Below are 21,166 nucleotides of genomic sequence, written 5' to 3'. Positions count from 1 at the left end.
TGGGCCGAACAAATAATTAGAAAGAAGAAAGAAACGGCAGGTTACAACACCTTTTTTTGTTGTTTTTCTTCTTTATAATTATTTGTTTGGTCCAAAATATTGTGTTTGTTGTCATGAGTTGTCACGACTCGAGTTGGCTTTGTCCGCGGTGTAACCGTCTTTAAATAAATACTAATAGAAATGTCTATGGGAAAAATGCATTGGGAATCATTTCCTGGGCCTGGCGTCATCATGGGTCTTCAACAGGGTGTCCGGGACGCCTATAGGGGGTTCTCAGAGTTACTACAAGGGGGTGTGATAGGAACTTATTTTTTTACATTACCTACTTGAACCCTGGCATCCCTATTCGTGTTGGAGCGTGACACATTGTGAGCTTTGAGATCAGCTATTTTCAGCGAAGAGATTTGAGGTACAGGGTAAAAAGTGCAGACCAAGTATAGCCAAAGGTTGAGTATGATAAGTATTGAGGGTTTAAGTGGTTATTGGTAAAAAAAATCTGAAAATACAGAATCCATAATATTAATAGAAAAAAATATAATTTGCAAAACAAACAAACAAATCAAAAAACATTAATTTACACAAGACAGTAAAACAGGGCTATGAAATCTATGAAAGAGTAATCTGCAACACCATTTTATATACAATTATGTAGTGGGGTCCAATGTTGAAGACCCAACTAACTAACTAAGTGGCTAGCATGAACAGAAATGTAAAACACATACAGATAACAGCGCCTAACCTGAACCAACTGATTGGCCCTATAAATCAAATGGCAGAGGCTGAATACGGGTATGACCAGACAGTAGCGTCAAGAGGCATCAAGAAAGCGCCTATAGAACAGGCACTTTTTCAGGCGCTTTCTGGGTTTTTATTAAACAGCTGGTGGATGGAAATGACGCTATAGTGCGCGGCTTCAACTTAATTGTAGCAAAAAGGCATAAGCGTTTCCGGTTTTGTGCCCACGTCGCTACAAGTTGAAGCTGCGCGCTATAGCGTCATCAACATTGTTATAATTTAGCTATTGAAAAATAGCAGATCTACAAGCTCATAGCGCGCCACCGAGTGGCGCGCTACGAGCTTGTAGATCTGCTATCTTTGAAAAATCGTGAAAATGTGGCACAAATCTTTCTTTCAGAGCCAACGTTTTTAACTCAAATCTTTGCTTCTGGGGGATTCCCGAAATAACATATTTTCAGATGGGTGTCGGTGGCCAATTACATATCATTTTTGGGGTCCTTGACATGAAATATTGAGCACCACTGATACAGAAACATGAGGTATTTCAGAAAACTGTCAGGATTTAGAAGACATTTTTTAAATTTCGATGTCAGGCGTAAATGGGTTAAAAACCCGGAAGAGACGCCTGCTCTAGGTGTTTACTTGTCGCCTCTCGATGCGAAAGTGTACCTTGCACCCCATCATCCACCACCTTTCAATTAGGAATGCAGCCTGCAGCGGGTCTTCATGGTGTAAGAAGTGAGACTGTGTGTAATTCAGTGCCCAAGAGGGTTGTTATTGCAGTGCAGTGTATTTGGTCTCTATACCGCGGCCCCACAGACATTGAGACAACACCTTGTTATATCCGTGACCTACACGTAACCCTGTGTCATTCCGGGCATTATAATGAGCCGACATTCTCTTTGATTATCCAAGGATCTGCACTATAGCCTCGATCCTCCATCCTTGCACGTGGACAGAGATTCACACGCAATAAATAAATCCCACACAGCCTGGCATGGCAGGCACTCCATGCCTCGATCTGAGATGAGATGCATGCAAACCACATGCAGCATGAATATACAAAACAATGTCCTTTTTCGAACAGCGTGTGCCGCTGTGCCTCTAGGCCTAGGGTTTGTGCTGTGAAACCTTCCTTAACCCGTTTTGGACTGATGGCGATTAAAAAAAAGTCCTAATAAATCCTAATAGTTTTCTGAAAAACTCAACCTTTTTCATGTCAAGGACCCCCAGAATTATCTCTATTGGACCACGGACGCCCATCTCAAAATGTAGTTCCAGGGACCCCCCAGAAGCAAATATTTTAGTTAAAAATGTTCGCTCTGAAATATATATTCAAAGATTTGCAACCACATTTTTACGACTTTTCAAAAATAGCAGACCTACAAGCTCGTAGCGCGCCACTCCGCTATGAGCTTGTAGATCTGCTATTTTTCAATAGCTAATATAATGCTTAAAACACCAAAAGGGGTTCCCGCCCAAAACGGGTTAAATACCAACTCATTCTGCTGAATTAATCAGACGTTACTTACACACCCCTGCTATGAAAATCATATTTTATTCAAACCTCTGTACCACCTCTAAACCCCCCATAACCTCTATCCTCTTAACGTGCAGGGTCTGCATGCTCTGCAGAGACACTTCCAAGATATTATTAGCCAGAAATCTAAGGGAACCGCATGTGTTTTCCACCAAAAAGCCTCCCCCTATACAAAATGAACAAACCACAGCGTGTCTCTTTCCATTCTGCAGACGTCCTTCAAGAGTCGCGTAATGCCACGAGGCAGAGGTTGAATTGGGGAGAGGAGCGGAGTGCACAGTGAGTCCTGAGACGCGGCGCGCTGGTGAAACTGTGACAAATTGACGCTTTCTCTCACTCTCTCGGCTACACTGCGAGTAGAGCTGCACCCCGACGGGATTTTAGCTCCTCTTTGAGTTTCGGGAGCCAGCAAATCTAGCGACTCAATGGTGTTCATTTCTCTAATCCAATCCCTGTATAAAAAAAAAACCCTCGCCTTTGAACATCTCAACAGCAAAGCTGAAAGGCAGCGTGCACATCCCTTCCTTCCCCTCCACTCGTCTTGCTCTCTCTGTGTGCCTCACTGATCCGCGCTCAGTGTCCAACTCATCAGCAGTGGGATAAAGTCACATCTAATTAAGTTGGGCTGCCGCCGCCGCCGCGAGTGGTGATTTATTCTGAGGGACAGAAAAGGATGAGGGTGTGAAGAATATGACCAGAACTGAATGAATAGTGCAGGCTGCTGAATACAACCTTTCTTCGTTGTCAATCATCATCATCATCACCACCACCACCACCACCACCACCACCACCATCATCATTAGTATTAGTAGCTAATCTGTAGCTACATTCTAGTACCCTCCCTTTATTCTATAATGTATATGGAATTCATTTCGATTACTCTCGACTTCTATTCATCCGGATATTAACCTGAACTGCAGCTGACTTCTGTCTAATTCTCGCCCGAATGTGGCAGCGGTGGCCGAACGGATAGCGGAGCGGTCTTGATACCGGAAGGTTGCCAGTTCGAATCAGCGGTCCGACACGTTAAAATTACCACCGCTGAAGTGCCCTTGAACAAGGCATTGAACCACTACGATGAAATGTGTTCTATGAGCAGGGCCTGGCTGGAAACAAGTTCTTGAGCTTAGCCCAGATACCCTGGGTAAATATAGTAATCATTTCATTTCATTTCATCAAACACACGCCCCCCTCCCTCCCTCTTTTGACGAGTGACCACCACCAAATCCATCCCTGCATGGATGGCTGCCCCTGAACCCCTCCTCCTCCTCCTCCTCCTCCTACACTCACACCTTCCCCCCGTTCTGTCCCAGCCAATGGGGAGTGGGCTCGGCGCTGGAATAAATTAATCGCTTCGCACGGCAAGGAAGAGAGAGGAAGAGAGAGAGAGAGCTCCATTCACACTGTACAGAGTACAGACTGCACGGAGGATACACTACATACATGCATGCATTGAACGCGCATCATCAGCACCACTCGGTCTCCGTCCGGACGCCGCGCGCCTCGAAGTGCGCGTCTCTCTACAAACCAGAGGAGTAACCCGGGCGGGCAGGAGGCTAAATGCTTCATGCTCACCTGCACGATGGTAGTTCGTTCTCGCGGGACTCGCGCATGGTAAAATATTACGGTCGGACCGTCGGACGCGTCCTCTCCAAACTTATAGTCATGTTCATCAACACGACTTGGATTGTTGTTCCTCGCAGCGGTGCGCGCTTTGCGCCCGGCCGTTAATATTCCGTTGGATTGTACAGCCTATTGATCGGATAATTAAGTCTTTCCGTGGAGGTATATGCGGCGGTGAAAAGGAGAGTGGGCGCCCGGGGATTTTTTCAAGTTCTTTTGGACCACGTAATATATTATTAGTGCCTCTCTTCTCTTCCTTGTGTTTTGCTGTTACCCCTTCAAGAAGAATAAGAAGGAAAGGCGAGAAGAAAAACATTCCCATGCACGCCGCGCTTTATATGCACTGCCTCGACCACAACTTCACTGGCCGTTCAAAGGATTTTGCGGAGAGTAATTCCTACCACAACGCAAGGACTATAATAAGGCTTGCACAATCAGGTAAAGAAAGAAAAAAAACCCGTTTAATTAAAAGTTTTTTTTTTTCCCCCATCTTCTTGTTTCTTTCCTTGGGACACCATTTGGTCTATAGTACAGATGTAACATTTTAATTAAACACATGAGCTACTAGGCCTACAACATCAGTCACTGCTTATCTAAAAGTATTAGGTATGGTAGGCCTACTGCTGTAATACATTGTGAATCACAGCCACGCGTGTTTGAACCAACACGAATAGAAAGTGCATGAATGACTCTCCAAACTGTATCTCACTGCTTCTCAATCTCCACTATATCTCACCCTCTCTATTCTTGCTCTCCAACACCCAAAACGTGAAGAGAGAGAGAGAGAGAGAGAGAGAGAGTTCTTAGCTTACGCATGTTTCATGATAAATGCATTTTATATATGTGATGTATTCCCATGCTTTTGTTCTTGCCTAATGTAAATCGCTCTGGATTAAGAGCGTCTGCTAAATGCCTAAATTGTAGATTGATAATTTTATTTCACAGTATACAAGGCTATAGAACATAGTATAGTACATTTCAAACGAAAGCACAGGTCAATACAAAAAACTGTTACTGTTATCACACCATGATTAAGCACTCACACTTGTCTACAACAGGGTCCAGTCCAGCATTTTCAATTCATCAGAACATTTAGAGACGTACAAATACACTTCTATAAAAAAAAACAGGAAATCATCATATAAAAAAAGTAAAAAAGGGGGAAAATGTATATGGGGAAAAAGGGGTGGGGGAGAGAACGGAAGAAAGAAAGAAAGAAACAAACATATTCCTCTCTTTACCAAGCCTTAACTCCCCTTGTTCTCTCTCCTTCCTCTCTCTCTCTCTCCTTCCTCTCTCTCTCTCTCTCTCTCTCTCTCTCCCCACCCAGGATTATTTCAACGCGTGGGGAGAATGAGGAGTCATCGGGGCCGGGCGGGGAAGCAGCATGAGCGGCCAGTGCAGCTCCGTTAGACTGGTGGCCCTCATGTTTCTATGGAGGTGGTGGTGGTGGATAACACTGAGCGTGCTCCAGTGCTACGTGTCCGTGTCACAAGGGGCCAGGGCGGCCGACACGGCTGCCTCCTCCTCGGGCACTGGCAAAGGAACGGGGCCCCTGGGCTGGCTCCTGTCCGACAAGGGACCCTTTCACCACGCCCAGGAGTTTGTAGATTTCACGGAGCGCCACCAGCAGGGCTTCGCCACAAAGTACAAGATATACAGGTGAGTAGTAGCAGCATGTGAGCACGTCGTCCACGATAACGAGGACAGTCGGACCACTGTCATGTAGCCATAAAGAAAGACAGTGTTCTGAAGGGTGAAATGAAACTACAGTCAGATCCAGATATGTAAGCGATGTTTGAAGTTGACATCATGTGTGCTGCTGAGAGCAACATAAAGTATCTTGACATGAAGCCAGAGGCAAGTAGGCGGGCATTCAATAACATGCTGTAAGAGTTTAAATATAGCGCCTATAAAGATGCATATTTAGTCGGTGGCAAACGTGTGGAATGTGGAATCAAGGGTTAGTGTTGAAGGAAGATGACTTGGAGAGTTTAAGAGTAAAATCCTCATGCAGTGCTCGTTAATCCAGTTGCATCTGTGAGAGAGAGAGAGTGTACACATTGAATGTGTAATTTTAACCAAATGGTCCCTTAGTTCCGGGTCCACTTTGGTTCCATTTGTACACTCGTAACTCCCCTTGTTTTGCACCAAACACCAGAACCTTGCATATCAGTACAGAGTGACTTCAAGCAGGCTGGGTACCACAGGAGTAACACCAGAACCTTGCATATCAGTACAGAGTGACTTAAAGCAGGCTGGGTACCGCAGGAGTAACACCAGAACCTTGCATATCAGTACAGAGTGACTTCAAGCAGGCTGGGTACCGCAGGAGTAACACCAGAACCTTGCATATCAGTACAGAGTGACTTCAAGCAGGCTGGGTACCGCAGGAGTAACACCAGAACCTTGCATATCAGTACAGAGTGACTTAAAGCAGGCTAGGTACCGCAGGAGTAACACCAGAACCTTGCATATCAGTACAGAGTGACTTCAAGCAGGCTGGGTACCACAGGAGTAACACCAGAACCTTGCATATCAGTACAGAGTGACTTCAAGCAGGCTAAGGTACCGCAGGAGTAACACCAGAACCTTGCATATCAGTACAGAGTGACTTAAAGCAGGCTAGGTACCGCAGGAGTAACACCAGAACCTTGCATATCAGTACAGAGTGACTTCAAGCAGGCTGGGTACCACAGGAGTAACACCAGAACCTTGCATATCAGTACAGAGTGACTTCAAGCAGGCTAAGGTACCGCAGGAGTAACACCAGAACCTTGCATATCAGTACAGAGTGACTTCAAGCAGGCTAAGGTACCACAGGAGTAACACCAGAACCTTGCATATCAGTACAGAGTGACTTCAAGCAGGCTGGGTACCGCAGGAGTAACACCAGAACCTTGCATATCAGTACAGAGTGACTTCAAGCAGGCTGGGTACCGCAGGAGTAACACCAGAACCTTGCATATCAGTACAGAGTGACTTAAAGCAGGCTAGGTACCGCAGGAGTAACACCAGAACCTTGCATATCAGTACAGAGTGACTTCAAGCAGGCTAAGGTACCGCAGGAGTAACACCAGAACCTTGCATATCAGTACAGAGTGACTTCAAGCAGGCTAAGGTACCACAGGAGTAACACCAGAACCTTGCATATCAGTACAGAGTGACTTCAAGCAGGCTGGGTACCGCAGGAGTAACACCAGAACCTTGCATATCAGTACAGAGTGACTTCAAGCAGGCTGGGTACCGCAGGAGTAACACCAGAACCTTGCATATCAGTACAGAGTGACTTAAAGCAGGCTAGGTACCGCAGGAGTAACACCAGAACCTTGCATATCAGTACAGAGTGACTTCAAGCAGGCTGGGTACCGCAGGAGTAACACCAGAACCTTGCATATCAGTACAGAGTGACTTCAAGCAGGCTAGGTACCGCAGGAGGGGCTTTGGGGAAGCAGCAGGATATCAAAGATAACTGACGGAGCCAGATGATGTGTGGGGGGGTGTTGTGTAGTACTTGTGGGTGTTAGTTGGAAGCATTGTAGTTAACTTGCAGCTTTGAAGCATGTCGCTGGGCGATTTACCTCCCGCTTTAGAGAATTCAACCTATAGAACGTAACAGATACATTAATTCACGCCTGTTTAGAAAAGTGCTAAATTACCAAACGCGTTTCTTTCTACCAATACAAAAGGTGGCAGTACAATGTTGTCGTTTGGGTTATCTTATGCCACGGAGCAGCTTGTTCCAACAAGCCTTTACTGTATGTTGGTGTCATATTAATGTACCTGAAATGAAATGAATACCTGCTAAATGTAATACGATCACTAACTGATGATGAAAGACATAATTTTAGGAATGGGATAAATGTAAGAAAGCCTCCCCTAAAGAGGACTCTCATCACATTGAGCTGAAAGAACGAATCCTCTGTATGTATGCCGGAACAACAGATTTATACATACAGTAGTTGCACGCCACCCAAACAGTAGTAGGTCTGCTATAGCTCTCAATGCATTGTGAGCTTGTAGATCTGTTCTGGTATTTTTGGTGAGAGACATAAAACAAATCAGGGTTAAGCTTCAGGGTATAAATACTCTTATATAGGCTTTATAGCTATTTTGACTTCATTATTGCTGTTTTTCCTTAGAAAAAGAGAGACTCTCTGAGTGCATGCGTGTGTGCGTGCGTGCATGCCTGATTTCCCACATTATGTGCCAGCGTTAACACATAAGTGTGTGTGTCCTTTACAGTACTTTGGTGCAAGCCTGAGTGTTTGTGTGTTCATACTTCATACTGTACAGTACGGTGCAGTGAAAGTCTGTCAATACTAGACGTTTGAACGTGCCTCACACGCGTCGTCCGTGCAGTGCATACGGTATCTGTGCACGCCAGCGGAGTGTTTTGATCCACGATGAAGAGCCGCGATACTGTGTGTGAGGGGCTGTCAGTGCGTCTGGAGCCGCCGCCGAGAGTGCCTGATGGCAACTGAGCGGTATTGACTGACACTGGCATTTAGCGGCTGACGTAGGTGACGTAGGCAGCCAGCCACAGATGGAGAATGTATAGTGTAACTCCTCGTTCTTCCCCAGGTGCTCCCCTCTCACACACACCACACACGCACGCACACCACACACACACACACACACACACACACACACACACACACACACACACACACACACACACACACACACACACACACACACACACACACACACACACACACACACACACACACACACACACACACACACAGTCACACGCACTGTCACACGCACAGTCACACGCACACAGTCACACACACACACACACACACACTACACAGTCACACACACACACACACACACACACACACACACACACACACACAGTCACACACACACACACACACACGCACACGCACGCACACACACACAGTAAAGTACGTGGGAGACTGTAAAATGTAACCAAATGGATTTGGTTCCATTTAGGCACAGTATCACAGAGTCACAGATGAAAAAACAAAAAAGGGATTTCACTGTGCAGAAATGGGTCCATGCATGGGTCCATTAGTGTGCAACGCTCCAGATCTTTGTCTCTCCCTCTGTCCTTTTTTCCTAACTATTCCCAACTCTATCTGCATTTTTTAAAATCTTTTTGACGGGCGCTGGCCCCTCCTATATTCAGCTATTATAGACTTTCGTCTTACACAAACATTAAATTCCCATTGACAATTAATGGAGAATTGACGTCATGTGGACGAGCCAATAGACATGTTACGTCATGATGATGTCTGATGATAAGAGCGCCCCTCACGCAGGTGTGATTTTTGAGGGGCGCCAGCCCCTCCTATACACAGGTTTAAATATTTGTCTTTAGTTCAATGTTTGTTTTGTAAACGCCATTGACAATGGAGGGAGAATTTACGTCATAATGTGCCTCATTACGTCATATTGTCTCTGTATTGTTAATGGCGCTTAATGTTTGTGTTGGCACCGTTTGTTTTACATCACCATTACATCACCTAATCAACATGAGTTAGACTTTAAAACCATTTTGGGCGGGAACCCCTTTTGGTGTTAGCATTATGTTATGCTTTAGCTATTGAAAAATAGCAGATCTACAAGCTCATAGCGCACCACCAAGTGGCGCGCTACGAACTTGTAGGTCTGCTATTTTTGAAAAATCGAAGAACGACTGACATAGAAACATAGCTTTTTCAGAATACTGTCAGGATGTAGAAGACATTTTTTAGAATCTGATCTCAGGTCAAAATGGGTTAATCTATTAGCGCCCCTCACTTCACACGGGTGTGATTTTTACTACTACAGTATCGCTTGCTTTCCTTCTAGATCCGTCTCTCGTCTCTCTGTTCCTCCCAGCCTCGGCGTCTCTCTCTGGTCTCTCTGTTCCTCCCAGCCTCGGCGTCTCTCTCTGGTCTCTCTGTTCCTCCCAGCCTCGGCGTCTCTCTCTGGTCTCTCTGTTCCTCCCAGCCTCGGCGTCTCTCTCTGGTCTCTCTGTTCCTCCCAGCCTCTGCGTCTCTCTCTGGTCTCTCTGTTCCTCCCAGCCTCGGCGTCTCTCTCTGGTCTCTCTGTTCCTCCCAGCCTCGGCGTCTCTCTCTCGTCTCTCTGTTCCTCCCAGCCTCTGCATCTCTCTCTAGTCTCTCTGTTCCTCCCAGCCTCTGCGTCTCTCTCTGGTCTCTCTGTTCCTCCCAGCCTCTGCATCTCTCTCTAGTCTCTACCCCCTCTTTCTCTCTCCTTCTTTGTGTCGTTGCACACCACCCAAAGACATTATACTGCGTAACGTACCATCACAAAATATACAGACACTGGTAGACACGGCGCACGCACGCACGCACGCACGCACGCATGCACGCTCACACGCTCACACGCTCACACACTCACACACTCACACGCACAAAGGAATAGGTGTACAAGGAATAAGAAATTACTCTTAATTAACCCACAAGGTGAAAAGAAGGTTAAATAATGATATTAAAAGCCCAACTCCACCTCTGTCATTACCGCCAGATGGATCTTCACAAGTGCCGTTCTCTCCCTCTCTATCTCTCTCTCTCTCGCATTCGCCCACCCTCTGATGATTTCAAACCAATTGCTCTACTTCACTCATAAATATTCCCCGGAGCTCGGTTGGCCTTTGCCGTCAGGGGCCGAGGCGAGGGACTTGAGGGTTGCTGGAGAGAGAGATGAGACGAGGGGACCGGAGGAGACAGTCGGTCACTAGTGCCTTATCTCCCCCTGGTGGATACTTATTGCACCGGGAAAGCTGCTGACCTTTATATAAGGACAGAGTAGTTCACGCAAACAAAAAAGAAGACTTGTTTTGGGGTTAGGTCTAGGGTTATACACACACCATGAATGAAGCCTTGGATTCAATTCTTTTTCTGAAGCCGGTAATTTGCTGACCGGAGGAGTCTCTTCCTACTTGAGTCTCTTATTGACCGATGATGACCCGGTCATCAAATTATTGGCTGAGGAATGTGACAAAAACGAAACAACCTCCATGAATTCCAGGCTTCATGGGGTGTGTGTAGTTGATAGAAAATAAGTCATTGCAGGGGTGAACAATGAACAATTGCTCAACAATTAAAAAAAAAAAAAATGTTAATGTTTTTTTTTGTGGCTTTCGCCTTTATTTTATATTTTTTATGGAGGGACAGACAGTAGGCTGACAGGAAATGGGGAGAGAGATGGGGGGATGACATGCAGTAAAGGCCGTCGGGATCGGGAGTCGAACCCGCGGCACACTGCTAGACTGGATTACCAGCCAAGGTGCCTGGACCGCTGAGCCACGGCACAGGCTATCCACAACATAAACACACTGTTGTACAACGTTCTGCATGTACAGAATCCCTGGTTCAATTCCAACTAAGCCTACTGGTGTGTGAAACGGTGCAAGTCGATTCCTACCATACTAATCGATCGTATGCCTCCTCAACTGATCTGACTATGATCCACACCAATCACTATTAAACGTGATTACTGAAATACTATATTTAATTACACATTTCCTCCTCTCCAACCAGTAAAAGATATGCAATGTAGCACAAGCATCAATAATGTAAATGGGTGTTAATTGGGCGACCATATGTTTAGTGTATAATCCATTTAGACCTGAGGACGATTCTACAAATGTCTTCTAAATCCTGACCGTTTTCTGAAAAACCTCATGTTTCTATTTCAGTCGTCCTCAAACATTTTAATGTAAAGGACCCCCAAAAATGATATGTAATTGGCCCGCCGACCCCCATCTGAATATATGTTGTTCCAGGGACTCCCCCAGAAGCAAAGATTTTAGTTAAAAACGTTGGCTCTGAAAGAATATATATATTCAAAGATTTGCACTACATTTTCACGATTTTTCAAAAATAGCAGACCTACAAGCTCGCTATGAGCTTGTAGATCTGCTATTTTTCAATAGCTAAAGTATAACGTTACGCTTAAAACACCAAAAGGGGTTCCCGCCCAAAATGGGATAACCTAAGATGGAGGATAGTGTGTAATTAAAAGGGAGAAACGTTCCTCATCATCATCCCAGGCTTCTTCTAAAAATGGCTCTGTGAAATGTTCCTTTTCTATGCTCGCTTTTCTCTCATTTTTATTTCCGGAATTAACCCATTTAGACCTGAAGACGATTCTACAAATGCCTTCTAAATCCTGACAGTTTTCTGAAAAACCTATTTTAGTGGTTCTCAAACATTTTCATGTCAAGGACCCCCAAAAATATATCGTGTAATTGGCCGCCGACCTCCATTTGAAAATATGTTGTTCCAGGGGACCTCCCCAGAAGCAACGATTTGAGTTAAAAACGTTCACTGTGAAAGAATATATATTCAAAGATTTGCGCCACATTTTCACGATTTTTCCAAAAAATAGCAGATCTACAAGATCGTATGAGCTTGTAGATCTGCTATTTTGCAATAGCTAAAGTATAACATAATGCTATGAACACCAAATGGGGTTCCCGTCTAGAATGGGTTAAAAAGCAAAGCCATTGGACACGGTGGCATTATTATTATTAGTCAAAATGTCAGCTCAACCTTCATTCTCACGGGTCATTCATTTTTTTTTAAGATCCCACCTCTGTGGAGCAATTTCTCATCTCCTGCTTTTATTTGTGCCCTCCAGCGCCTTCGCTGCAATTCACTGTGACTGTGTGTCATCTAGGCAGACCTTTCTTGTAATTAGGCAGTGATTAAGGGCTTCAATTGGATATGAATATGTGTTTATTAACCCATTTTGGGCGTGAATCCCTCTTGGTGTTTTAAAGCATTATGTTATAGTGTAGCTATTGAAAAATAGCAGATCTACAAGCTCATAGCGCGGCACCGAGTGCCGCGCTACGAGCTTGTAGATCTGCTATTTTTGAAAAATCGTGAAAATGTGGCGCAGATCTTTGAATGTAATGCTTTCACAGCGAACATTTTTAGACTCATATCTTTGCTTGTGGGAGGTCCCTGGAACTACATATTTTCAGACGGCGCCCAAATACAGATAATTCTGGGGGTCCTTGACATGAAAAAGGTAGAGAACCCTGCACTAACATAGAAACATAGGGTTTTTCAGAAAACTGTCAGGATTTAGAACGATTTGTAGAATGGTCCTCAGGTCTAAATGGGGTAAGATGATAATATTATGGTGCAGGGGCATGATGTTCCGTCTTGTAGCGTCAGAAGTAAAGTCTGCTATCCTTTCTCTGTGTTTAGATACTGTAGTTAGACCTTTATAGATTCAGTTGTCATGGCATTACAGTATGAAGCACAGGACAGATGGAGAAGAAGAGATACAGCTAACAGGACTAACGAATAATAAGAAATGGAGTTAGCAACGCACAGGGATTAGGAGGTGTAGATATAAATGTAGTATGAAACAGTGGTTCTCAAAGTGGGGGTCCTTGAGGGAGTTCCAGGGGGTCCCCAGCTGAATGATAATTTGGAACCAAATGGACCCTGATGGGTTGTAAATTAACATTGATTTCACAATATAAATTGGGGTCCCGGAGAAAATTTAGAACACTTTCCTGGGGGTCTTTATGTGTGTAATATGTGGTTTTAGATATTTTAGATTTTAGCAGTAAGCCCAGTGTCTCTGATGTCATGGACACTGGGCTCACTTACTTCCTGGACTACATCAAGGAAGCTTTGAGAAGGAAAACTACACCCGGAAGTTCGTCAGAATGCACTGGAGTCAATGAGAGCTCAGTGACCAGCTCATGAACAAACACTATTTCTGAATGACTGAGACCTTTTGTAAAGTAATCGCTTCTGGCAAATAACAGAAGACATGTAACACATTATTGTCTGCTGTGTTGCTTTTCGATGTGTCCACTGTGTAATTTTATAGAGGTATGGTATCTAAAGAGCACAAAGTACCTTTCTGAACGTACCAAGTATCGCAAGACTTCCCACCGTTTCCTGTCTGGCAGCCAAATCTCCAGAAACGATACCTGCTGCTGTTTAGATCCTCAGATCTAAGTTATGAGCTGGTCCAGCCGGCTCCATATTCACTGTCATGTATTCATTGAACTTCCGGTGTGAGTTTGGCTACCATGAAAGTGTCATGGCGCAGCCCAGTCACGTCACGTGACCATTTCCTTTCCTTCTCAAAGCTTCCTTGGACTACATGCTGTCTCAGTGACAGCGTTTCCAGACCTGAGCAGACAGGCGTGGCCAAAGGAAGCTGTCTGCCGGCGTCTCTGACGGTTTTTAGACAGCTGGTGGATGGAAAAGAAGCTGCCGCAACGGCCAGATTCCCCGAAACGCTTGCCCCCGCGGCAGTCAGCCGCGTGGGTGGAGCTTAATTTCCATCCACCAGCTGTCTAAAAAAAACCCGTCTTCGGCCCGAAGACGCCAGCAGACAGCAGAAAACGGCCACGCCTGTCTGGTAGTAACAGCTTAAGACAGCCCTCCACCTATCCACAAGGAGGAGCAGTGCACCAAAGCATTATGGGAATTGTAGTTCATTGGGAACCACTGTTCTACAGCAGTGGTTCTTAAAGTGGGGTCCGGGGACCCCCAGGGGTCCTTCAGGGAGTTCCAGAGGTTCCCCAGGTAAATGATAGATAGTTAGTAACCAAATGGACACGTATGGGTCTGTAACTCAGAGAGTGTAACAAATGGAACCCTTATGGGTCCATTTGGGTCCATTTGCACACTCTCAGAGTTAAATTAACAGTGTGATTTTACAATATAAATCGGGGGTTCCAGAGATAGAAATGCCATCAAATGCGGGGTCCGTAGCCTAATGCAGGTCAAACTGGGGGTCCTTGAAATTAAAATGGCTGAGAATCACTGCTAGAGCTGTAAAAATCGTCTCTTATGGGGGTCCTTGGCATATCTTTTCAAATGGGGGTCCGTGGGCTAATTGAGTGTCAATTTGGGGGTCCTTGATATGAAAGAGGTTGAGAACGACTGTTCTACAGAATGTAATGACTGTAATGTACAGAATTCTAAAGGAATGGAACAGAACAGAACAGAACTGTGTGCAAGAAAGTAAATGAAACTAAACGAAGCAGATCAGAATCGACAGAGCAGATTACTGTAAAACACTGTAGACTCAAGTCTAGTTTATACTTTGTCATATGAAGTATGATTAGGCTTTCACTTAAACACAAGGCTCCCTACAATTTGCACTCACACAGCAGCACTTGAGTGAGTGGCTCGATCAGTGATGGAAGAAGTACGCTCGTGTTTTACCTGTTTAGAGTAAAAGTACAAAAGTATCGCCATCAAAATATTATATAACCTTATAAGTTAAAAATGTAAAACTATTTTTCAAATACTTGGGGCAGCGGTGGCTGAACGGTTTGCGGAGCGGTCTTGTTATCGGAAGGTCGCCAGTTCGAATCCCCAGACCGGCACGTTAAAATTACCACCGCTGAAGTGCCCTTGAGCAAGGCATTGAACCCCTACCATGAAATGTTCTAGGAGCAGGGTCTGGCTATAAACAAGCATCTCAAGCTTAGTCCATTCACCCTGGGTAAACAAAGAACTTTGCTTTGCTTTGCTCACTATAGTTGCATCGTGATGCAAGATACACTGTGACCTGAAGTGGTTCACGTGTTTTGTAATAATAATCTACAAAGTAACTAGTGACTTTCCTCTGACAAGTAATGGATTAGAAGTGAATTAAAAGGATTGAAAATGGGAAATACTTTACTCAAGTAAACAATGCCCCCAAACATTTTCCTGCGGCCGGTGATTAAACAATCGTGTTCCAGATCTCCCTGCCGAGTTTACAGTAACCTTTGAAGAGCCACTGCGCCGCCTTTGTCCTTGTGCTCGAGATGAAAATCTGCTTTAAAAGGGTGTAATGTAATCACTTGTCGTAGTGTTGAGAAGTATTACAAAGTGGCGATCACGACAACAGAGCGGATAAGCAACGGGCGCGCTGCGCGCTACCGCCGCCATTGTAATGCATTGGGCCTCAATTTCCCAGAACCCATTTAGGCCTAACGTCGAAAAAAAAAAAAAAAAGTCTTCAGATTTGTGCCGCATTTTCACGATTTTTCAAAAATAGCAGACCTACAAGCTCGTAGCGCGCCACTCGGTGGCGCGCTATGAGCTTGTAGATCTGCTATTTTTCAATAGCTAAAGTATAACATAATGCTTAGTTAAAACACCAAAAGGGGTTCCCGCCCAAAATGGGATAATGTAGGTAGTAGAGACGCTCCGACCAATCTGACCACATTCACTCCAAATGATTCGATCGTTGGTCGGCAATTTACCCTATCTGTGATCGGTAACGATTCACTCAACTCACGATACGACTCGTATCACGATATGAGGTTCACGATACGATTCTTCACGATATTTCAACCAAAACATTTTTTTTCCAGATTTTTTAATTTTTTTTTTATATAATTTATATTTTTTATTTAACTTAACATTGCAAAAGAAGTAGCATTACTTTGGACAGTGCAGAAACATAATTGCCTTCCTTGATGTATTAATGAGCATCAACGACCATCACCTGGGCACAGTCACAGACACACACAGCTCCCCTCTGCAGAACTCTACTACTGAAAGTGACTGCATGGAGTCACTTACTTAATTTCTTAAACAACTGTAAACATGCTTTCTTGTTTAGAACCTAACTCGAGTTAACATGTAAAAAAATCTTTCTTTGATGGCATCTTAGGATAGATGTAGATCTATTTGACAGTGCTGAAACATAATAATTGCCTATTCCTTGATGTATTATTGAGCATCAACGACCATCACAGACACACACAGCTCCCCTCTACAGTGCTCTACTACAGAAAGTGACTCGGTCTCATTTCTCTCCAAAAGCACTTGAATATGATTAAAGCTCACATTTCATATCACACAAACCATAATTCACTAGCCCCCCTTAACCAATTTAGGCCTGACCTCAAAATTTAAAAAAAATCTTCTAAATCCTCCAGTTTTCTGAAATAAATATTTTCATGATTTTTCAAAAATAGCAGACCTACAAGCTCGTAGGTCTACAAGCTCTATGAACTTGTAGATCTGCTATTTTTCAATAGCTAAATTATAGCTATTGAACCCAAAATGGGTTCCCGCCCAAAATGGGTTAATTTCTTTTTTTTGAAAATCGATTTTATTAAATCGATTCATATCGTCGGGATTAATATCGATATATATCGATCGATATACGATAGATCGTTACATGCCTAGTGATCGGCAATTTACTCTATCTGGAGAAACCGATATTTTATACCATTTAAGTGGTATAAAAGTCAGATATTCAAGTATAATGTAATTTTGCATATTTGTTGACGTGGGTTTTGACATATTATAATTAATTTTGGAAATATAAAAACTTTCCCCTCACGCACAAGATCGGTATCGGTATCAATCGATCATGAGAAAAACAATCTGTGATCGGGATCGGCCCCAAAAAACCTGATCAGAGCATCCCTACTAGTACGTACTTATACTTTCCACCCCTGGGCATGATTAAGGGGACAGACAGACGCACAGGAGTCCTTCTATACTGCAGTCAAAGGTTGAATGAGACTCCAGCACAGAGGCAGTTGAGTGTCCTCGTCAGCTTCAGGAGCAGCGGCAATGACAAGGACCTCATCCAGTGTAGGGTCTATGTCTTCTGACAAGTGTTTGATGTGGGGTGTTATCAGGGGCACAGATCCAGGGCGGCATCTACAGAGATTGTGTGTGTGACAGACGACAGTGTGTGTGTGTGTGTGTGTGTGTGTGTGTGTGTGTGTGTGTGTGTGTGTGTGTGTGTGTGTGTGTGTGTGTGTGTGTGTGTGTGTGTGTGCGCGCGCGCGCGCGGGCGTGCGTGCGTTGCGGTTTAAATACCAACAGGGGCTGACAACGGTTTCCCGACTGCCCGTAGCAAGTAAATAAAATGTCCAGTCAGGTGGAGTTTTATTTCAGGGGAAGCATCTTTAGTTCGCTATAAACACTACACAAGATGTCTGTGGGATTTAAAACGAGTCATATAGCTACAGTATAGTAGGCTATAGCTATTAAGATATTTGGCATAAATGTTGAGGTTTGTCCATATCTCACAGCCCCAGAATTGACAAGTAAAGTAAAAAACAATATATATAAAGACAAAGTGTTTTGCCTCACAATTTACTTTTCGGGGCAAGCACGTTCCATCTCTGGACAAGTAGAACATGACCGCGTGGTTGTGCCTGCAAGTCAAAAGGAATCATATCGTCTATAATACAGCAGCAGTGTCAAGAAGAGTTCATCAAGTCTCTTAGGTGCTATTCACCCAGTGAGTGTGTCTGGGAGGTTCAGTGAGCAGAGCCTGTATTAACAATAATGGGAATGCCTCATTATGTACCCAAAGTCATTCCAGGCACTTCGTTTTTTTTGTCTGCGATGAACAGACTCTGTCAGGGCTGTGACAAATTTCAATACCATAGGGAGCGATCTGGAGCCTTCATGACAGCACACTCCGTTGTAAAAATCTGCCTTTTTCCCCACACCGTCTTGATGTCTAGTATCTCTCTGGTGTAGTGGCATTTTGTGGGAGGTGTAAATCAATAGTGTGATTGCTTTTTTATTAACAAAGTGCACAGTTCTGCATTTGTTTCAACCACAGTGTTTCAAACAGTGTAGTGCTTACTTTAACCCATTTAGGCCTGACGTAGAAATTTAGTTTTCTGAAATACCTATGTTTCTGTATCAGTAGTGCTCAATATTTCATGTCAAGGACCCCACAAATTATATGTAATTGGCCACCGACCCCCATCTGAAAATAAGTTATTCCAGGAACCCCTCGGAAGCAAAGATTTGAGTTTGTTCTGAAATATATATATTCAAAGATTTGCGCCACATTTTCACAATTTTTCAAAAATAGCAGACCTACAAGAACTTGTAGATCTGCTATTTTTCAATAGCTAAAGTATAACATAATGCTTGAAACACCAAAAGGGGTTCCCGCCCAAAATGGGTTAATAATATTTGTAGTCAGCTGTCACATTCTCCTGAATGATATTCAAGTGGGGACGGTTAACATATTTAAATTGTTTCACACATGCATTTACCTCAAAGGCTGCATGGGGGATTTTCTGATAACAAGGGGCAATGTAATGTACAGTAATTCCCTTTTACAGTATGCCACCCAAACTGTATCCTGATAAAAATACATGGACATGTTTTAATACATTATAGTGTGTATCTGAAAGAAGATTGGCCATATCTGCAATCCTAACTACTTTGAAAGTCGAAGCTTTACTTTTATATTAGCATTAATTTTGTGTAGTACAGTACAGTACAGTACAGTACAGTACAGTACAGTACAGTACAGTACAGTACAGTACAGTACAGTACAGTACAGTAAGCAGAAGTACTTAGTATTGATAAAATTGAATTTCTACAAGTGTCATATTGTTAACCAGCTAATTCACTGAAACTTGTTTCAAGATAGTATATATACTTAACGTAAGTATAACACTCACATAAACATAATGGCAAAACTTCCATCCACTAAGTACGTAGACAATATGCGTCCTATTAGTTCTAATCCTACAAAATGTTTCAATCTGATTGATTTTCCAGCTATAGGTGACTTTCACCCACACCATTTTACATCCCTCATTTAATTTGACAAAATACTGTTGGGAATAAAAGGAATTCATTTTGCAGATTGGAACCACGTTTCCGAATCCAAATCACAGATTACAAGTTTAAGGGATAATTAGCTGTTTAAAACATCCACATGAAAGCAATTTGTGGCATCATAGGCATGGAGAAGTGAGATGAGCAGGAAGCTCTATATGTGGTCTTATATTTATGCCCCCTCTCAGCATGGTTAATAGGGTCTCCACTAATTAATAGCCCGATGTTTGTTTGATGTTGTCGAAACACCATTGGTGGCACTTCATGATACGTTCAGTGAGGAGGTCATTAACTTATATTACATTTGCAACTATTAACGACATCATTACACACTCCAAACACACTCCATCTCGACCTTTCCTTATCTTTCTTTCTGTCACGGTCTCTCTGACTCTGACTGGGTAAACAACCTTCATTGTTCCTCTTCTCTTTCTTACCGTCTTTCCCTTTTTGAACAGTCCTCCCACTAAATCTGGATCATAAGTAGCTCAATTAACCCATTTTGACATGGGAACGATTCTAAAAATGTCTTCTAAATCCTGACAGTTTTCTGAAAAAGTCTATGTTTCTATGTCAGTCGTTCTTCGATTTTTCAAAAATAGCAGGCCTACAAGCTCGTAGCGCGCCACTCGGTGGCGCGCTATGAGCTTGTAGATCTGCTATTTTTCAATAGCTGAAGCATAACATAATGCTTACACCAAAAGGGGTCCCCGCCCAAAATGAATTAACAAAGTCGACATGTGCCCCTGAGCATCTTGACTTCAAGCTGACATGAACCTGTGCTGCTGTGCATGTTGATTCATCTTGGGTAAAGTTTCTTCCAATGTCATGACAAGGTCTTTGGAATTCTTAATTTTGTTGATGATTTATGTTGCTGATGGAGTGTGCATGCATATATGGAGAAGGGTCAATGTCACATGAAATTAAATTAAATAATGTGTTAAAGATGCGGTGCATAAAAACGGAACATTGCTTCTTCGGGGACAGAAAACAGACCTCGATCCACCACAGTGGTTTTATTTCAACCAGTGGTCCTTGAGGGGGGTTCCAGATGGTCCCCGGCTAAATGATGGAAGAGTTGGTAACCAAATGGACCCTTATTCTATATTTAACCCATTTTGGGCGGGAACCCCCTTTTGGTGTTTTAAGCATTTGGTTATGATTTAGCTGTTGAAAAATAGCAGATCTACAAGCTCGTAGCGCGGCACCAAGTGCCGTGCTACGAACTTGTATGTCTGCTATTTTTGAAAAATGGTGAACATCTTTGAATATATATTCTTTCAACGTTTTTAACTTAAATCTTTGCTTCTGGGGAGGGTCCCTGGAACAACATATTATTTCAGATGGTGGTTGGCGGACAATTACATATAATATTGGACCTTGACATGAAAATGTTTGAGAACCAACCGACATAGAAACATGGATTCGGCCTCAGGTCTAAATGGGTTAACTGAGAGTGTAAAATTACGGGTCCATTTGGTTTCATTGTACGCTCTCAAAGGTTACATTACAACACCTGCATTAGGCTACTTACTTCACAACATGTAAAATAATTGTTATTTTGATCATTTGCCTGTTATCTCTCCTAATGGTACCAACATTATTCATTCAATTGTGGACACAATCTTATCCAACAACAAAATATTCTTTAGTTTCGGGTCTGAGAGGCTGAATGTCATCAAATGGTGGT

General features: G+C 43.5%; 1 protein-coding gene across 1 annotated transcript in view; it reads left to right on the top strand.

The window, feature by feature from the left end:
* Positions 1 to 4,295: 4,295 nt before the first annotated feature.
* The window catches only part of brinp3a.1 (bone morphogenetic protein/retinoic acid inducible neural-specific 3a, tandem duplicate 1), a 97,202-nt gene continuing 80,331 nt past the window's right edge, over positions 4,296 to 21,166 (top strand). The window contains exons 1-2 of the mRNA XM_079506285.1: positions 4,296 to 4,339; positions 5,232 to 5,563. Coding sequence (XP_079362411.1) covers positions 5,289 to 5,563 — 275 coding nt within the window. The 5' untranslated portion in view covers positions 4,296 to 4,339; positions 5,232 to 5,288. The remainder of the gene's footprint in view (positions 4,340 to 5,231; positions 5,564 to 21,166) is intronic.

This window comes from Electrona antarctica (assembly GCF_951216825.1).
Source record: "Electrona antarctica genome assembly, chromosome: 7".
NCBI classification, from domain to species: Eukaryota; Metazoa; Chordata; class Actinopteri; order Myctophiformes; family Myctophidae; genus Electrona; species Electrona antarctica.
Note: the sequence above shows the minus strand (reverse complement) of the source record. Positions and strands in the feature narration are given on the sequence as shown.